General features: G+C 41.4%; 1 protein-coding gene across 3 annotated transcripts in view; it reads left to right on the forward strand.

Moving 5' to 3' along the window:
- The window catches only part of LOC140739502 (dihydropyrimidinase-related protein 3-like), a 223,962-nt gene extending 207,451 nt beyond the window's left edge, over positions 1–16,511 (forward strand). For 2 of the 3 annotated variants that reach the window (XM_073067856.1, XM_073067858.1), the window contains exons 13-15: positions 7,743–7,902; positions 11,582–11,617; positions 13,061–16,511. In XM_073067856.1, coding sequence (XP_072923957.1) covers positions 7,743–7,902; positions 11,582–11,617; positions 13,061–13,149 — 285 coding nt within the window. In that variant the 3' untranslated portion in view covers positions 13,150–16,511. The remainder of the gene's footprint in view (positions 1–7,742; positions 7,903–11,581; positions 11,618–13,060) is intronic. The other variant, XM_073067857.1, reaches the window with a different exon arrangement.
- Positions 16,512–19,809: the final 3,298 nt, after the last annotated feature.

A 19,809-nucleotide genomic window follows, 5' to 3' on the forward strand; every position in this document is an offset into this window, starting at 1 on the left:
ACATCAAATTTAGATTAACCACAGAAGCCGCATGGTTATATTAAACAAACCATCTTGAACGTAGTGAACTACTGTGTCAGCACAATCCAAACCTCAATATTTGATCAAAATACACACCTGAGCCAAACCTTTTATGTTCTACCAGGGAATGTAATATTTCACAAGAGGCTTTCTCCATCAGCAGTCACCTGAGTATGTTGGGTGAAATAGGGTGGGTGGGCTGGGTGCCATGTGTTACATGCTGATGAGATTTGAATCATAGGACCTCAAGTGTACAGTAACTATTGGTGATTAAGGATCTATTCTCACACGCAGTTAAGGAGAGAGAGTGTGTAGATGGACAGGCAGAGCCGAAATGAGAACTTAAAATACTGACAGGATTATAGCACATTATCATATTTTCAGGACACCATTCTCCACCGCAGCCCCTCCCTCAGTGATGGTGACTGTGGGATTGAAGCAGCCTTATTTTGTCTGGGGGTCAGAGGAGGAGGAGAGTGATTGTGGCTTTAAATCAGATCTCCACATTAACATCTGACACCACTTTACATGTAGCAGCAGTTACAATAATTCCTTTCATCAACCTCAGGGTCATAACTCTGGCACAATGCCTTGGTTGTTGCAAATCAGTTTTGGAAATGTTACTTTTAATTAAGTCTTTAAGAGCACAGCGTATGCAACCGTCAAAATAAGGAGATACAGGCTCCATTGCACTCTCTAGGTTTGCAAACATTTTGGTGACTTTTAGTCAGTTTTACTAAATCCAAATCAGCTTCTCACTCATTCAGAATTGTAATTCTTATGAAGGAAGAGCGTTTGCACAATGCTGATTATGATCTCGGGAGGAAACTGGAAAGTGAATGAGCTCAGAGAGCTTGTTGACTGTCAAACAATCGTTTTAACCTATCTCTAGTTGTGCTTTAAATCAGAGGCTTTCAAAATGGAGGAGTTTGAACACCACCCGTCCCCCCTCCCAAAAGCTGATTCACAGGGTGTTATAAAAATAATTGCTCTCCTAATTCCACTGAACACACAACTATTTGGAGAAATTTTTAATACAGTATTGGGTAAACATTTGGTTGAAGTAGGTTGCTAAGGAAGGTTTCAATGCTGCTTTCAGTTGCTGGTTTAGAACGCTGTTTGTCCTGCTACATATCAGGCAGTGGTAAAGGGACACAAACTTGTATTTTCTGTTTCCCGTGATCCTAGAGCACGTCTTCTTGCTGATTGGTACAAGGTGACCCCAAGGATTAATACTGTTGCGCCACCAAGGTCTGGTTTCTTCCAGTTAGCTTATGTTTCTGCTTGAGAAACGCATTGCTATTCCTCTAATTACAGAAGTGATGTGATTCTGAAAGCATCTTGTCATGGCAGACACAAGCTGGCTGAAGTTTATGTGGGTGTTTTGGTTTATGATATGGCAATGTGTGATGCACGCTTCATTTTATCTGAAAGATGCCCACTCTAAAGAGTTAATGTGCATAGCAAATATAACGATGCTACAAAATAAGGGGCTGGTTACTTATACCTGAAATGTGAAGAAATATCTGGTTTCAAAGGGTAGTGAACTGGAATTTTCTGCGCCTGGTGATGCTGGAGGCCAGATCCTTAAGTCAATTTAAGGTGGAGTTAAATATTTGAAAGGCTGAGGATTTTTTTGGGAAATGACGCAGGAGAAATTAGATCAGTCATAGTCATATTGAATGGCAGGACAGGGCTGAGGAGCTGAGTGGCCTTTATCCTGCTCCTATTCTCTTGTGTTCATATGTAGGAACATGAGACAAACTCCAGCAGAGAATGTTGTTCATTACCTGACGTGTTTTGGGAAGATGTATGTTTGGTGGGTAATGAACATGAGGCTACTAATAGAATGGTTGGAAAAGGTTGCATCATTTGAAAATGTGGCATTTTCACTTTGCCAAGGACTGTGGGACTGGGATTGTAGGTTTCATTCCAATGGATGTTGTGTCAACTGTTCATACTACTTACTGCCCATTATGCCATGGGTATTTAGGGCGGCAGTGAAGGTCCTCCGTCTCTGACGCTGTTCAGGGCTTTCTTCAAAATGTCAGTAACTTCCTCTCAGTTTTCACTGTCAGTCATGCAATTCCTGAGTGGAGATTCAGGAATACCATCACACTCAGAGGTAGAAGGATTTTTCATTGCTATTTCCGTAACAATTCTGTTTTACCAGTCAGAGTTATTAGCCCTGAGCTGAACCCCTGAACATGGAGGACCGGTGAGCCACTCTTAGTCTGGCCTCTACCCTTTGACCTGTTTGGCATGGGTGACTCTACTAAGAGGCAAAGCATAACGCCCTGATGCTGACCAACATAGGTCTCTGGGTCAACACATACAGACAAGCTGGATGAACTCAGCAGGTCGGGCAGCAGCCGTTGAAATGAGCAGTCAACGTTTCTGGCCGAGACCCATCAGGGCTCTGGGTCATTGAGGCATGCGAGCCCCCAAACCCAGTGACAAGGATGTATCCCTCTTGGAGGCAACTGCTCATATAAACGTCTAATTATCTTCTTGTTGGAGCACATACGTGATTTTCTTAATTATTTGTACGTACCTATCCTAAAAACTCAGGTTAAGATTTTTAACAAGGCAGAGTTTTTGTTGTGTGTTTTGGAAATCCTTATAACCCAAGTTTAACCATTCACATTAAAACCATTTCTAGAGTTAGCTGTTGTTGTAATAGAAGATGCTTTGTGATTACAACCACATCCATCTATTCCTTGGAAAAATACAATTAGAACAATCTCAAAGAGTAATTCCACAGAGTAACACTTCCTCTCTAACTTAATAAAATTTTTGTCTGGAAAGTTAAGTTATTAAATGATGAGACTGCATTAGTATTCCAAGGGACCTGGATACCCTTGCGCATGACTAGCTGAATGTTGACAAGCGGCTATAGTGTAGTGGCTCTTGTTGACGGAATGGGAAATGCTGCTGAAACAGTCATGGCCCTGAATATTGTGCACATAAAGAAAGGATATACTTGCAAGGGAGAGCATGCATGGTTACTCTCTGGGATAATGAATTTGCCCTCTCTAGAGAGATTAAGCAAACTGAATCCTAAACTCTTTACAATAATGAGAAGTGATCTCAGTGAAACAAAGTTCTTACAGAGTGTGACCCAGTTGTTGCAGGATGTTATTTCTCCTTGTCGGAGTGTCTACACAAAGTAGTGCATTCACAGACAATGAGGAATCTCAGGATGACTGGCGAATCCTTGGAATTCTCTACCTATGAGGGCTGCGGAGCCTCAGTCGCTGACTGTGCTCACGAATAAGAATGATAACTTTTAGGGAATCACAAGATAAGGGTTTGGTGTCGGAAAGTGTTGTGAGGTAAAAGACCAGCTGTGATCATGTGGAATAGTGGGGCAGCCAAGAGGGCCTGAATGGGTTCCCCTTGCTTACATATGTTAAATTCATACTATGTTCCTGTCTACAACAGAACTGGGATGGAAAGAGCAATTGCCATAAGTACTGAGCAAGTACAAGAACCTTTGAGGGAGAATGAGAGAAAGAAATGTTTTTCTTGGATTTTGATTTATGTATCCTTTATAGAGCACCTGGAAGGAAATTGTCTCATTAAGCTACTCCCTTAGTCTCCCTCTAACCCATCTATCATTTTATTGCTTTTACAATTTATAACTTATGGGAAAGGGAGAGATGATCATTTCAATTTCATGCATAAAAAATAGGAGATTACTCATCTGAACCCACCACATTTTGTCCCATTTTCATTTCCATCATCTGTTTTAACGTCAAAGCCAGACTGACCAAGAAGTGCTTTAGTGTGGTACAAAGCTGTATTTTGCAAATGTTATTACCCCTCAGCCTGCTGTGAATTGATCTCAGTTGCCTGTCATTGGGGACCATCCGGGGAGTGTCTGGCCTGTCTACTCCACCTTGGGGCCAGTGATTGATTCTTTAAGAGACTGCACTCCATGCTATAACAAGGGCTTGCTTGTTCTCTGAAGCCATTTGAAGCATTCAGCCAAAGGCTACAGTACAGAATTCTCTGCACGTAGTTGCTGGCTTCCGCTCCACAGGTGTGTGGTGAGCAGGAGTACTACTCACACATCCAGGACACTGTTCAGTTCTGTCCGTACCATGTTACGTTAAGAAATACAGCTACCCAAGACATTGCAGCCTCTCAGTCTGGTTAAACTTTTTTCCCACGACCATGGATGTGGTGTGCACCGTCTCCAGAAGGCACTGCAGTTACTTGCGTAGGCAAGTCTGACCAAACTTCCTAAGCCTATAACTTTCACCAGTTACCAGGGCAAGAGCAGCAAGGGGTTCCATTCAAAGACATGTACCACCACGTCCTCCATCTCCTCCAGTTGCAGTTCTGGAAGTATTGCTATGACAACTCAAACTGTTGATTATTACATCTCAGTATTGGCAGGTGAGGACGAGAGAAAAGGTTAAGAGGGAAGCCAGAATGGGGAATGGAAGAAGAGATGGGGTGGTGGGAAATTCCCAGAAGTTAGAGAAATCAACATTCATGCTGTCAGGTAGGAAGCTATCCAGATGGAATATGAGGTGTTGCTCCCCTCTCCACCAACCTGAATGTGACCTCATCATGACAGTAGAGTTCATGGACTGACTTTGGGAATGAGAAGTTGAATACAAGTAGGAGGTAATTGGGAAATCCCACTTTTTGTGGCAGATGGAGTAAAGGTGCTTGACAAAACAATACCCCAATTGCTGATGCTGAGGAGGCTGCATCAGGACCACTGGATACAAAAGATGACCTTTCAGGTGAACGCACCTCACCTGGAGGGCTGTTTGGGGCCCTGAATGATGGTGATGTTCAGCTTGAAGAATGAGTGCTGGGAGCAATGAGTGGACAAGGGAGTCATGTAGTAATAATAATTACTTTATTGATCGAGTGGCAATTTACCGAGTGGAAAATTCTTTCTTTGCAGCAGCAACATATAAAAAAAACTTAGCAGAATAATAATATACACAATAATAATGTACCAATGTGCAAAAATTTGCAATAATGTGCAATAATAATATATGAAATAATGAAACAAACTTTTGTACTAAGATGTGTGTTCTCCTGTCACATAAGATGAACTGTTGCATTTGATAGGAAGGATTTTCTGTAACGATCCTTGTGACAGCAGAGCTTGAATGAGTGTTCAAAAAGGTGCTCCGCTGTTTATTCAGTAGGTCGTGGAAAGAATGTGCCAGATTGTCCATATTGGATTGCAGTTTGTTTAGGGACCTCCTCTCCACCACCAACTCAGACGAGTCCGGGTTGTGGCCAGTCTTCCAGTCGGATCCAGTCCTCCTGATGAGTTTTAGTCATTTTGCATCACCAGCAAAAGAGAGGGTGATCCCTGCAGAAAGCAGAGAGTGGTGGACAAGAAAGATGTGCTTAGTGGTAGGATCCCATTATAGATAGCAGAAATGACAAAAAATGATGTGCTGGATATGGAGACTTGTAAAGTGGTAGGCAAGGACAAGAGGAAACCTATCTCTGTTATGGCAGTGGGAAGATGGGGTGATGGCAGATATGCAGGAAATGGAGGAATTGCGGGTGAAGGTAACATCGAAGGTAGTGCAAGGGCAACCCTGTTCTTTGAAGGAGGAGGACATCACAGATGCTCTGGAATAGAAAGACTCATCATGAGAACGAATGCAATGGAGACAGGAACTGAGAAAAGAGAATAGCATTTTTACAAGAGACAGGGTAGGAAGAGGTATCGTCAAGCTAGCTGTGAAAGTCAATAGGCTTATAAAAGATATCAGTAGATAGTTTGTCTCCAGATGTGGAGGCAGAGAGATTAAGAAACGAGAGAAGTAGATTTTAGGGCAGGGTAGAAGTTGGAGGCAAAGTTGATGAAATTGACAAGCCTCGCGTGAATGCAGGAAGCATCACCAAATGCATTTGTTGATGTAAAGGAAAAAGAGTTGGGGAGCATTGGCAGTGTAGGCTTTGAACAGGGACTATTCGATGCAGCCAATGAAAAGGTAGGCATAGCTGGGGCCTATGTGGGTGCCCATGGCTACAGCAGGGTTTGGTGAAGGTGGGAGAAGTGAAAGGGAAATTTTTTGAGGGTGAGAATCAGTTCTGCCAGATGGTGGAGGCAAACTAGTTTTATCTGTTGTCTGAAAAGAAGTGGAGCACTTTCAGACCTTCCTGATGGAGGACAGAAGTGTGGAGGGGCTGGACATCCATAGTCAAAGTGAAGTGATCAAGGCCAGGGAACTTACAGTGATTGAGGTAATTGGGAGTCTGTGATGTACCATGTATCAAGTGCCATGTCCATGCTCTTTGTTGGAATTGAAAGGGGAGCAAGAGCTGGAAATTTGCTCCCAAGAGCCTGAATGAGGACAACTAAAATTCAATTATAATCACTTTGTTTCTTTCGTTAATTTATTGTGCACAAATTAGCTACTACAGTTTCTAGTGATTATATTTTAAAACCATTGTGTTAGTTTGAAAACATCTTGGGCTATCTAGCATTAGTGAAAGAAGTTACAGCAACAAGTTCTTTATTTGCCTTTGTTTGTCATTCCATCCTCCCCACCCCCCCCCCCCCAAACCTCAGTGACACTCTCTTGTCCATTCTTTTCTTCATCTTACTGACAACCTCCTTTGCCCTCTTGCTGCCATCTTTCCCCTATCTCATTGGCACTACAGTATCTTCTGGTCTCCTCTCACCTGCTGTTCTTCATCTCACAACATGCCTTTTCCTGCATTCTCCTTCCTGCTCTTCACCATATTCTTCCCTCTTTCCTCCTGTTCCTGCTGCATATGGATACAAAGCCTGGTTTAGTTTCCAGTGATTGGTCACCAAAGCGTTTAATCTCTCGGGTTCATACATACACAACACAATAAGAACCAGAAAACCCAAGTTACATGTAACTTTCGCACCTTTTTAATCAATTAGGATTATTTTAACTGCTGGGCTTTGGGACAAATTTTAACTCCATTTTGTGGCAGTTTCCACTTTAAGCAAATCTAGTGAAGGGCCAGACTTGGTGCATGACTTGGTGTGTTCATGTCCTGTTTTGATCTTAAATGTTTTAAAGTATTTCTAATACAGTGAATTAACCTGTACACTCAGCAATATTTAAAGTTACATGCTTGTTAGTGGGGAGCGATAAGCAAATTTCTCCCTTTTTTCCCCAGCAACTTGTGCTGATAGTGTATGAATGAGATCAGGAACTGCATCAGTCCTTCTAGAGTTGAATAACCTTAAGAAATGCAAAGTAGCCTAGGTAAATCTTTCTGTGGGACATCTGGTTTTAGTTTGCCAAGCACCATGCCGCAGAATAGTTTAATTAACACAGACTTGTAATAATATTTATGCGGACTCCTGCCAGGGATTAAATATATTACTTCTGACTCATGGATGCTATGCACATCTTCAACAAAGTTTTCCATTGGGCTTTCCATACTTGCCGTAAGAAGTATGTCAAGAGCTTAGTGTTGCTAAAGCTTAACCATCAAATTTGGTTTCTCAGCCAGTTGTGCTTGTTCTAAACCTGCCTCACTTGGGTGAAGCAATGGTAGGTTGGTGGGTGTTTAAGCAATTAAAGTAGTTGTCTCTCCACAGTGCACGGGGCAACATTCAACCCAAAATAAGGCAGTCTAGGTTGTTCTGTGTCTATGAACAATTCAATAGGTAATCATTCTGATCTAATGTCTCATAATCTGATCCTTTCTGCAGTCTTCATCTAATACATTCCTTTATCTTTCCAAAGTTGGCACAGGTGCGTGGTGTACCCAGAGGAATGTATGATGGTCCAGTGTATGACCTAGGGACCCCTAAAGCAGGAACTCCCTCAGCATCAGCCAAGACATCCCCTTCGAAACAGCCCCAACCAGTTCGAAATCTACACCAGTCTGGCTTCAGCCTTTCCGGTAAGAACTCAGCATCGAAGGAAACATTTGCAACTCCAACGTTTTCAACTGTGATTCTTCTATCAATGTACAATGCACTGCATTGATAAAATATACCAATAAGCCTAGCAGGATGCCTTTACCTTAAGAGTACTTGACAGATTAGAAGTGTGCAGTTGCTTTTATAGTTGTCTTTGTAAAAGCACCTGTTAGATCGAAGTTTCGCTTCATGCTTTCAATGCTGGGCATCACAATTTAAAGCTGATCTCTAGGCTTTGCAAAAGGTTCAGAGCGGAATGATTCTAATGCTTAAGGAATTAGTTATGTGGAGACAGCAGGGAATCTGGGTTTGTTATGAAGTAGATATGCTCAAAATTTATGATGAGTTTTGCTGGAAAGTTTCTGTTAGCACAAGAATTGCTAACTAGGGAACACAACTTTCAACTAATTGGTGAAATGAGCGGCAACATATTTTTGGATAGGGAGGTGCATGTGTTCTGGAATGCATTGCCTGAAAGCAGATTCCATGAAAGAGGAATATTTTAAAGTAAGAACTGTGAGGGGCAGTGTGGAAAGAACAGTAGATGAACTTATTTGGATACCGTTTAAAGAGCTGGTTCAAACACAGTGGATGGTTCCTGATAGTGCAGTACCTATTGCAGAATATCTCACCTGAAGTGTCACACAGGTGCTCCTTTCCTTTGCCGGAGGGGACGATGGGCTGTTGCAGTGATAGTCAGGTTCCGTAGCTCATTTTGGGAGGTGATGTTAGTGACGTGGGCTGTCTTGATTAGAAGTACCTGAACTTGATGGGAGGTGCAGTGATGGTAGCTAAACTCACCTGGCCGAGATAATACAGAACTCACTGAGCATGTATTGGACAGTGTGATGTAAGGATTTTACAGAGTGGATTACCTTGCACCTCATTAGTGATATACATATAGTCACGTCCCAGTCTGAACTTTGCCAAAAGCCAGACTTACTCCCAGATAATATATATAGCCTATAAGGGAAAATGAGATTTTAGGTACTCCTCCGATGAAGTTATACTTCCATGTAATTTAACATCTTGAGTGGAAAGCAATTCCGGTCTTCATAGGTTTTACAATTATTATTTACTGTCTGAGAAAGAAGAACCTGGGTTATTGTTTATCTTGGCAAGCGTGCTTGTAAGATAGATGGGTGTCAGCTCAAAGTGGGAAGCTGCTTATCTGTTTTGATCGGCAAAATTCTAATTGGCCTTCAGAGTAGAGAGGAAGTAAAAGATTTCCGTGAGGAGACTGTGCAGGAAGCAGGAAATAAAAGTAGGATGTCTTCCAAGGGCAGGCATCCTGGAAACTATCTAGTCAGTTTCTGGTGGCTTTGGATCAATGTCCATGATTTGTGAAGGCGAGAGTCACTTCACTTCAAGCTTTGGTGAGTATTCTTTTCCTTTTACAGAAATTACTTTTAAATGCTGTCATTTACAGTGAGCTTCCTTCTTGTTTTTTTATATATGTGTTTCTTTTCCCTCTCGTAATTTTCTGTCCTTTGCCATCTCCTTTCATTCAAGTAGCTAGTCTTCCTGTAGAGGCCAAAAAGTATTGGCAGGTGATTCTGTCTCACAGGAAGGACCCTCTGATCCTTTGATCTCCAATTCATATGGAGATAGATGGAGACCACCTGGACCAGATCATGTACACCCAAAGGTTCTGAAAGAGGTGGCTAAAGGGATTGTGGAGGCATTAGTAATGATCTTTCAAGAATCTGTAGATTCAAGAATGTTCCAGAAGACTGGGTAATTGCAAATGTCACTCCACTCTTCAATAAGGGGGAGAGGGAGAAGAAAGGAAATGATAGGCCAGTTACTCTGATTCAGTGGCTGGGATGATGTTAAGAGTCGATTATTAAGGATAAGGTCTCAGGGTACTTGGAGGCACATCATTAAATAGGCTGTAATCAGTATTATTTCCTCCCTCAAGGGGAAATCTTTCCTGACAAATCTGTTGGAATTATTTGAAGAAATAACAAGCAGGATAGACAAAAGAGAATTAGTGGATGTTCTGTACTTAGATTTTCAGAAGGCCTTGACAAGGTGCCACACATGAGGCTGCTTAACAACTTAAGAGCCTATGGTATTACAGGAAAGATAATAGCATGGATAGAGAATTGGCTGATTGGTAGGAGGCAAAGAGTGGGAATAAAGGGAGCCTTTTCTGGTGACTAGTGACCAGTGGTGTTCCACGATGGTCTGTGTTGAGACTGCTTCTTTTTACATTGTATGTCATTGACTTGGATGACGAAATTGATGACTTCATGACAAAGTTTGTGAATGATACGAAGATAGGTGGAGCGGCAGGTAGTTTGAGGCTACAGAGAACTTGGACAGAGTTGGAAAATGCACAAAGAAATGGTAGATGGAGTACAGTGTCAGGACGTAAATGGTCATGTAAATGAAGAGAAAATTTAAAAATCATAGGTGCAAGGGGACCTGGGAGACCTTGTGCAGCTTTCCTGAAAGGTTAAATTGCAGGTTGAGTCAGTGGTGAAGAAGGAAGTGATGTTAAAATTCATTTCAGGAGGACTGGAATATAAAAGCAAGGATGTAATGTTGAGTCTTTATAAGCACTGGTGAGGCCTCATTTGGAGTTTTGGGCCCCTTATCCAAGAAAGGTTTTGCTAATATTGGAGAAGATTCAAAGGAGGTTCATGAAAATGATCCCAGGGTTAAAAGGCTTTTCATATGAGGAGTGTTTGATGGCTCTGGGCCTCCACTCACTGGAAACCTATTGAATGTTGAAAGGCCTCAATAGAGTGAATGTGGAGAGGTAGTTTACTGTGGTGGGGGAGTCTTAAGACCGGAGGACACAGCTTCAGAATAGAATAGTGTCCTTTTAGAATGGAGCTGAGAAGGAATTTCTTTAGCCAAATACTGGTGAATTTCTGGAATGTGGAGGCCAAGTCTTCATTTACATATAAGGCAGACGTTGATAGATTCTTGATTATTCAGGACATGAAAGGATATGGAGAGAAGGCAGAAGATTGGATATGAGAGAGAAAATGGATCAGCCATGTTGAAATGGCAGAGCAGTCTCGATGGGCCAAATAGCTTAATTCTTATGGTAATGTGAGACCAGAAGGTTCAGGATTATTTCTCTGGGCTTTTTCACTACTGAGTGAGGACTTCCAATACTGAGTCTAGAACTCCCCCCCCCCCCCCACCCCCACCTGCATGACTCCCCCCAACTCATCTGATAGACTCAATTGCTTCTGGCATGTTTAAGGAAGTGAGGTCCACTAACTACAAAGCTGGAGATCCAGTGGGCCTTCCCAGTGTCCCTGACTCCCTGCTACTGAACAGGTTCCAAGGATTAAGTCACCTCTCAGGCTATTGCTGTGCCATGGCGTGAGAAAGGGTGAAATCTATCAGGACTTGGTCTTAAATCTCGTTTTATTTGATGCCTTGGGACATTGTATTACATTAAAGTGTTTTTAAGTTCCTTTTAATTAAAATAAAATTTAGATTCATTTTTCTGCTTAGAAAAATATTATTTGCTAAAATACCTGAATGTACTTTGAAAAGCTATTATATTTTGGTGAATGAAAGCAAAAATATCACTAAATATGATCATTTGAAGCTGTAATTAGTGTATAAACTTGAACCCTTCAGAAAATTGGCCCTGTGCCATTGTCAATTAAATATTTCCGTTCATTTCAATAGGAAGAACTTCTGATGGGTTAACAAAATCTAATGCAGGTATGGAACAAACAAGTTTAAACATAAAAAGAAATATTTGGGTCCTGGAGACCTGGGGAATTTATTTATCGTGTGTTAAGAATATCAGATTTCAATGACCTGATATAATCCATGAAGATAGACAGCACACAAAACCAAGCACTGTCACTACCCAGTTCCATTTCTCAGGAGCTGCTGATTTGGACATTGGTAGGATTTTGCGCAAAGCAAAACAAGGTAAGTGGCATGGGAATGGAACTGGGAAGAATCATCTCAGGGTAACTGATCACTCATTGTGATACGGAAGATTCTTTCTCTCCTCAGCAAGTTGTGTGTCTTCAGAGTGTTCCACTTCAAATGCTGTGTCATTACGTATGTTCAAGGAGTATGACATTCATTTGGGAAGGTGGAATTGAGGGCAAATAGCAGACAAACCATGGCTTTACTGAATGATGGGGCAAATGGCAAACAGCTGCTGCTGTTTCTTCTTGTGTTGAAGAATTACCAGAACTTGTTTTGACCTAGAATTATTTGGCCTTGAGGAAAACCAAGCTGCAATCCTACATATTGTTACTTGAGTATAAGTAATGGTGGCGAAGGTGCAGTGGGAGGACAGGGAGCAGAAGAAAGCTTATCTTTAATAAGTGGAGATAGATTCCATTGAGAAGTGGGAGGGGGAAAAGAACAGAGCTGATCACATAAGAGATTCTTAGGATCTTAGAGTGCAGTAGACCAGTTCATTCCTGGCACTTGATGGGCATTGCTGGTTGAAGCTGCAGAACTGGCAGCTGAATGGTGTGCATGCTGTCAAGAGTATAACAGGTCATGCTAGGGAAGTTTGCCCTGATTCCAGAGAAATGTAACTGACATCAGCAAAGGGCGGAGTTACCTGGTGTACGTTGGCAGGGTTGGATGAAACAGTGGGGCAAGAAGAGGAGCTGCTGTCTCTCAACTCCAGCAACATGGGTTGGATCCTGATCTTTTTGTGTGTGGAGTTTACATGTTCTCCATGTGATGGTTTGGATCTCCCCCACATCCCAAAGACTCACAGTCAGGAGGTTAGTTAGCGAATATAAGTAGACCCGAGTGGGGGACGGTGAGTGTGAGGGGGGATAGATTTCAGGGGATGTCAGCGGGGGAGTGGAACTGCTCTGTGAGCCAGCATAGACTTGATAGGTCAAAGAGCCTCCTATGTCATAGAGGAAAATGGAAATGTCAAGGTAGAGTTGTAGAGTTATAGCACAGAAACAGGCCTTTCTGCCCATCAACAATCTGTTGTTGCAGTAATCCTTCCCTTGTTCCTTTTATTCTGCCCATATTCCCATCACTCATTACACTACCTACACCCCAGGTCTTGCCAATTACAGTTAGGGCAGTATTCGCAGTGTAGAATGTGGGCAAAGGGGAGTCCGTCTATCCTAGAGGCCTCTTCACTTCATGCTTTTCTGATCCTCTCGTATACAGGAGCTCAAGTGGATGACGGCCCTCGTCGCAGTGGTCACCGCATTGTTGCGCCTCCTGGCGGCCGTTCAAACATCACCTCGCTCAGCTGAAGTCCGCAGCAGGAAGGGAGGGGAATCGAGAGACAGAGCGAGAGGAGAGAAAGGAGAATGGGAAGGGCGGGTGGGGGAAGAAAGAAATCATGCCATAACGATGAAACATTGCAAAAAAAAATCAAAAATTTAACTGTTTGTCCTACATGAAAAATAAAATTACTTTGGATTGAATTTTGACAGTGCCTCAAGCCTTTATTGATGAGAAAGCTACTTTGCTATTGCTTTAATATGTCTTGTTTATTTAGCCTTAAGCCATCAGGTTTTACCCATTGATAGTAAGGTTGCAATGATTACAGTCACCTGTTAAATGCTTTTAACAAGCTCTGCTTTGTCATAACAAATTCATATTTTACATGTAATCTTAATTTTTTTTGAGTCTTTAATTTGAGGGAAAATAGTTTTGGTTTACGTTTAGTCCCTTCCTTCAGGTGGTTCCTGATTTAGTGGAAGTGTTTTGATTCTTTTATTGGGGCAGCATGATGGGATAGCAGTGATAACAGTTCTACAGTGCTAGCTGTAAGATCAGGGTTTAAATCCCACTGCTGTCTATAAGGACTTTACAGGTACTCCCCGTGACCACACGATTATCTCCGGGTGCTCTAGTTTCCTCCCACATTCCAAAAGATGTACCGTTAGAGACGGTGAGTTGTGGCCGTGCTATGTTGGCGCTAGAAGCATGGCGACACTTGTGGGCTGCCCAACACTATCCTTGCAGTTCTGACTTGATGCAAACGATACATTTCACTGCATGTTTTGATGTGCATGTGATAATCTAATCTGTACTCTTTAATGTTTATTGTTGAAACTTAGGTAGTTTGTTGCTCTGTGCTTGGATTGCATGTATTAGCTTTGTCAAGAAAAATCTTACTTCCCCTTTCCAAGCCAGCAGGTTTTGGGTGGAAACTGCAGAGGAACACAACCACTGCATCTGGCCAGTGTTGGCTTCTTGTGTTTGTGTGTGAGAGAGAGGGAGCTTGATGAATATTTTTGAAGGCAGTTATCCACCTTTCAATGTGGTTACTATTCTGCTGGAAATAGTGCAATTTAATTGGAATTTGTGGAATAGTGGCAGTGCAGTAACCCATGCTAACCACCCAGTTCTTAGCAATTCAGAGACTGGTGGCTGGCTGTAATGCCAGACGTCTACCATGTCTAACAAATCGGTCAAGAGGCAGGTCATTCACTCTGAAATACAAGTGTTCAACCTGTTTGTTACTATACTTCAAACATTATTTTACAGTGGATTAAAACAGTTTTCACGTTTGTCGAAAGGGAGGAGGAAAAGTGTGAACAATGCATCACATGGGCCCTTAATAGAATTTAGCAGAAGTCAAAGGATTTTGTAGATGAATTGGTTGATTCAAAACTTGTTTCTGCTAATGGGGGGGGGGGGTGTTATATCAATATCTGTCCAAGTTGATTCGATTTTGTCAATTTGTAAACTCTGCAATCACAAATATCGAAGTTTTGTACAGTAATATATCCTTCAGCTGGTGAAAATTTAATGTATCAGTGATCTGAGAGCTTTTAGAGCAGGGGACTAATCCAGCGTCCTACTGATGCCAGTGAACAACCATATGTGATGGCTGAGATTAGGGTTGGAGTTGACTGTGAGGCCTTCTGCACTTGAATGATCTACTACAGTGGGGGGAGTGGCCATGTGCGTGTTCCATTCACAGTGGGGACAGGCAGGATAGTGAAACGTTCAATTGTTACTGATCTCTCAACTCTCCAATTTGCCAAAAACAATTTGTAAAATTTCCCGTTGTTTTATATTATTATACTGTAATCAGTGCATCCTTTTACAGAACAGCAGCCTTTGATGTGTATTCATTTCAAATATTGTGCATGCTGCTGAATCTTCAGACAATTGGCTTGTCAAGACATACATTGCATTGTTTCAAAGACCTAAAGTGCTTTCACACTTAAATTTTGCTGCTTGCCTGTATGTGTGCATTAACACACACACTACCTCTCAACTCCATGCTAGTTAAAACCATGAGGTATTGTATTAAAATCACCATGAACCCTTTAGAAAGGACTCCACAGAAGTTATAGTGAAAATCCAGTCATCGAGCAGTACAGCAGCAACGTGGTTCTTTGAACACTTCCGGATTATTTCCCTTACTGTGTTGATGGAATGTTTAACAGATTCAAGGGTTCCTGAACAAATGCTTCCAATACTTCATGTTTTTAGGATCCAAACATGTAGAGAATTGCATTTATAAGCATCTGGGATAGAATATATTAAAAAAAACAGCACCCTATTTCCATACTCCCATATCCACTTTGGACAATGGCACCCATTTTGGTTCTAGAAGACCTTGCTTGTAAATGGTGTGTTTGCCAGAAAAAGATACCTTAGCACAGGTTAATTATCCCTTTTGTTATCCAGCGAAGCCCCCAAACCTACCAGTAGCCATATCCATCCATGAAACCTCTCATCAGGAAAGTCTGGCTAAACTATATCCCAGGCTGAAGCTGGTTCCTCGTCACCCTCCCCTGGGCTGAATGAAGCACCAAAGCATCTGTCCTCAGTGGATGTGTCTCTTAAATACAATAAGCCTGCTGGTGTTCTTTCTATCATAGAATTTCAGAAGACCAAGGTATTCAGAGTGAAATTTACTATCCAAGTGAAGATTATTAATAAGAACTCATTTAGATGCAGAACTAAACAGATCTTCTTTCAAAGCAACAGGTTGATCAAGATGGGTTGTCTTTTTAAATCAGAATTATCAACGGTTGGTAGATTGTGTTGTATATTTAAAACACATCGAGGGTCTTTGTAATTGAGAGCAATGCAATGGAAATATTTTTAAGCAGGGCTCTACAGGGCAGGCCTCAATCAAACAAATAAGACAGATAAAAATGTACTTCATTCAGCTTTAGAATGGGTTCCTATTCCAATCATTTTATTTCTTTTTAAGTTTCATTAACTGAAGGGGGCAATCTCTTCATCAGATATATATACATTGCTCTTTTAAAATATCTAACGCTTTGCTTTTTTTTCCTTCCTATTGGTAATGGGTTTTATTTCACAATGTGCAGACAAAGGGTATGGGAGGCTGTTTTGAGTCTGTTCCAGGATGTGCCGGGTGTGTTGCTCATATTAGTAGGTGCAGTTTCTTTGTAATCTTTTTATAAAAAAAAAAGGAAAGTTAAATTCTCTAGTTAATGAGGTTTGAACAGCTGATGATTTTTAATTTCCATTTTCTTCCAAAATGCTGTTTTTAAAATGTGTAAGGACAACATTACCAAGGTGATTGATGTTTAGAAATTGTTTCTTGTATTTAATTATGTTTGTATCTACCGTACATGTCTTCAACTAATAAATTTATGCAAATATAGCTTCCCAAGGACACTGTTGCATTTGTCTTTTTTTTTCAGTTGCTGATGTTGTATTTCCAAGTCATTTATGACTGATTTTTAACCTGGTATGAGCCTCAGAAGCTGAGCACTCGGCCTTTTCTGTCACTTTAGGGATATGACAGTGTTCCTGTAGGCTTTTGTGTAAATTTGAAAGTAAGAGGGGTGAAGCAGACAGGAAACCTATTTTAAGACCGCTACTGTGGAATTGTTGCACTGAGGAATTGAAGCAACACTGCTAATTTAGCACAAAGGTGTATGAACATTTGCTAATAACTATTCCGTCACCACATGCTGCAGGCTCCATATTTTAAAGTTAGCTTTCCACATTTGGAAAGGCAATTGTTTGGCGTTTTCACTGCCTCAAAGTAACCTCGACTCCCTTGCGTAAACTTTCAGGGTAAGATCATATGATTAGGCTTTTAGCAGATCTGTTCTTCAGTCGCCACCCAGTGGACAAAGAGAGAAATGAAATTCTAATGAATTGTGTTCATTCTTTTTAACAATATATACAAAAGCTTGATTTACGCATCCACTGATTACATTCACAGTATAACATTACAAGAAAAAATAGAATACTTATTATTTTTGTAGATGTTGACACCACATTCTTCTATTTATTTTTGTTTTATTTTCAATGATTCAATATTAATTATATGCAGGATGAAAGGGGATTATTGATCATTCCCAGGTGAAATCACATTGTTGTATTCTCTCACCTGATGCAGCCATTATTGGCAATTAGATGTCCATAAACTGCCAGAGGAGCTCAGCAGATCAGACGGCATTTGTGGAGGCAAGTAGACAATTGACATTTCAGGTCAAGATCCTTCATCTGAATTGCTGTGAAGGTGTGGGGATATGCTTGCACCGTTCATTGTTTGCAGTTGGATTTAAGCTGGGAATTAAGGATCAGTGGCACACAACTCTGGCTGCTGGTCCAGGAACTTAAACACTATGCCATTATACTTTCAACTGGTACTGATACAGGACCAAGGGTGGTCATAAAAACAAAGTTGCATCAATGAGTCATGAGTTAAAAGAGCTGCTACAGTAATTTTGATCTCAACATCTGACAAGCTCATATTCAAATGATCAAAATTATTTGCATGCTATTTTCTCTTGCTCAAGTCCTTTCTATTTTCTAAGTTCGAAGTAATATTTTATTATCAGAGTACATTTCTGTCCCCACATATCACCCGAGTTTCATTTCCTGCAGGCATTCTCGGCAAATCTATAGAATAGTAACTGACAGGATCAGGAAAAGAGTGAGTGCTGAAGACACCCTGCTTACTGCAAATGCAAATATAAATAAATAATGAGAACATGAGATAACAAGATAAAGAGTCCTTAAAGTGAGATCATTGGTTGTGGGAACATCTCAATGGATGGACAAGTGTGTGTAGTTATCCCCTTGTGTTCAAGAGCCTGATGGTTGAGGGTAACTGTTCTTGAACCTGGAGGTGCGAGTTCTGAGGCACTTCTAACTGATGGCAGCAGCGTAAAAAGACGATCTTTAATGATGGATGCTGCTTCCCCACGAAAACATTTCATGTAGAAGTGGTCAGTGGTTGAGAAGGCTGTACCGGGCTGAATCCACCCTCGTGTAGGATTTTTCATTCAAGAGTATGGGTGTTTCCATACCAAACCGAGATGCAGTCAGTCCGTTTGTCAAAGTTTAAGTTGTTGTGCCAGACTGTCTCTGATTTTTCCCATACTGCCTGTAGAGTGCAGTCATATATGGAGAGATTCAGTCAGTGTTTGGTATTGAGATGGCCACAAACACTGAACATTGCATTTAACCCCCATCCCTGCCTGTATTCCCCATATCTCAGGATGTTCCTGGCAGGAACAGGGACATAAAAATTACATTTACCTAGCAATGACTGTTCATTCACCTATGTGAGCTGAAATCAGTATTTAAGTGCTGAAATGTGTGAGAAACCAGTCAGTTTAGGAAGATGAGGCTTATCAGCCATGATTGGCAGCTCATCTAGGAGAAGGAAAACTCTGATCTCAAGCCTCCACTTGCTTTGCTAGTCATTGGGAAGGCTTTGGGAGTAAACCTCTGAGGTAAACTCTAGTGCTGGAGTTCCTCAAGCAGTCCTCTGTTGAGTTCAATGCTAACTGGCAACTCCTAGGATGCCACTGATGCCAAACGTCATCAGTTTCTGCAGTTCCTTTCAATTCATTAGTTTCCAGGAAAGGGAGAGCCTGCTGCATGCTTGCTCTCAATGCCATAGAGGATGATACATGCATGTGTGTGTATATGTGTGTTTGCATGCATCAATATGTATGTGTATGCATTTGTAAATGTGTGTGTATATGCACATGTAAATGTATATGTGCGCGCGTGTGTATATGCATGTTAGATATGTGGGTTATGACCAAAGGAAAAATTGCTGAAGTTGCTTAGCACTTTAGTGCAAGAGTGTTTATTAGGTACATCAAAAATCAAACTTCCAGAAATTAACAAAATAGTGAAAATATTGCCAATATTTACAAAAGGATAACTACCAGTAATCACAATAATAGCTCCATACTTATTCTCGTCTAGTGTGAACTCCTGGCAGCCCCAGTCTCTCACTCCCACACCAGGACGTACCATCTTTAATTACCAACAAAGACGAGACAACACCTGAATTAGAAGACGATGCACCTCACAATGTAGTTACAATCATATAAAATAAACAGAAATACCTATATTGAATACAGTATACAAACAAAATATACTCATTTACATATCGTTATTACTGAAGAAAGGGAACATTCCACTATGTATGGTAGTATAAAGCCAATCCAAACACATCCGCTGCGTTTAGGACCTATTATAAGAATATGCTGGGGGAGACATTGAAATGCGTACACTCAGAATGACAAGGCAATGTTAGTGTGAAAATGCACGTGTGTAAGGAAAGCATTTGTTGAGTGCACTCCATCATATCACCCTCCTCTCCTGTGGTGATGATGCTCAGCAGCGAGACAGTAGTCTGCAGTAGCATTTCCTTTCCCTGCCCTATGGTGGACCCAGAATTAGGAGGGTTGGAGCTCCAGGTATCACAGTGTCATTCTGGTCCTTCATTGTCTGAATCCATACTAACACTGTGGTCAAACTCCCGGCCATGGAAGTAGTACCAGAGGCTGTCAACAACCCACAACGGTGAGAAACTCCTTTTCAATGGTGGACAGCTTGATTACCTTGGGAGGAGTTCTCAGCTCAGGTAAACGACAGGTCGCTCTTCTCTAGGCTCTCTTGGGCGAGCTCCGCTCCAATATCTACTCCTAAGGCAT

This window comes from Hemitrygon akajei, chromosome 15, assembly GCF_048418815.1.
Source record: "Hemitrygon akajei chromosome 15, sHemAka1.3, whole genome shotgun sequence".
Taxonomy (NCBI): domain Eukaryota; kingdom Metazoa; phylum Chordata; class Chondrichthyes; order Myliobatiformes; family Dasyatidae; genus Hemitrygon; species Hemitrygon akajei.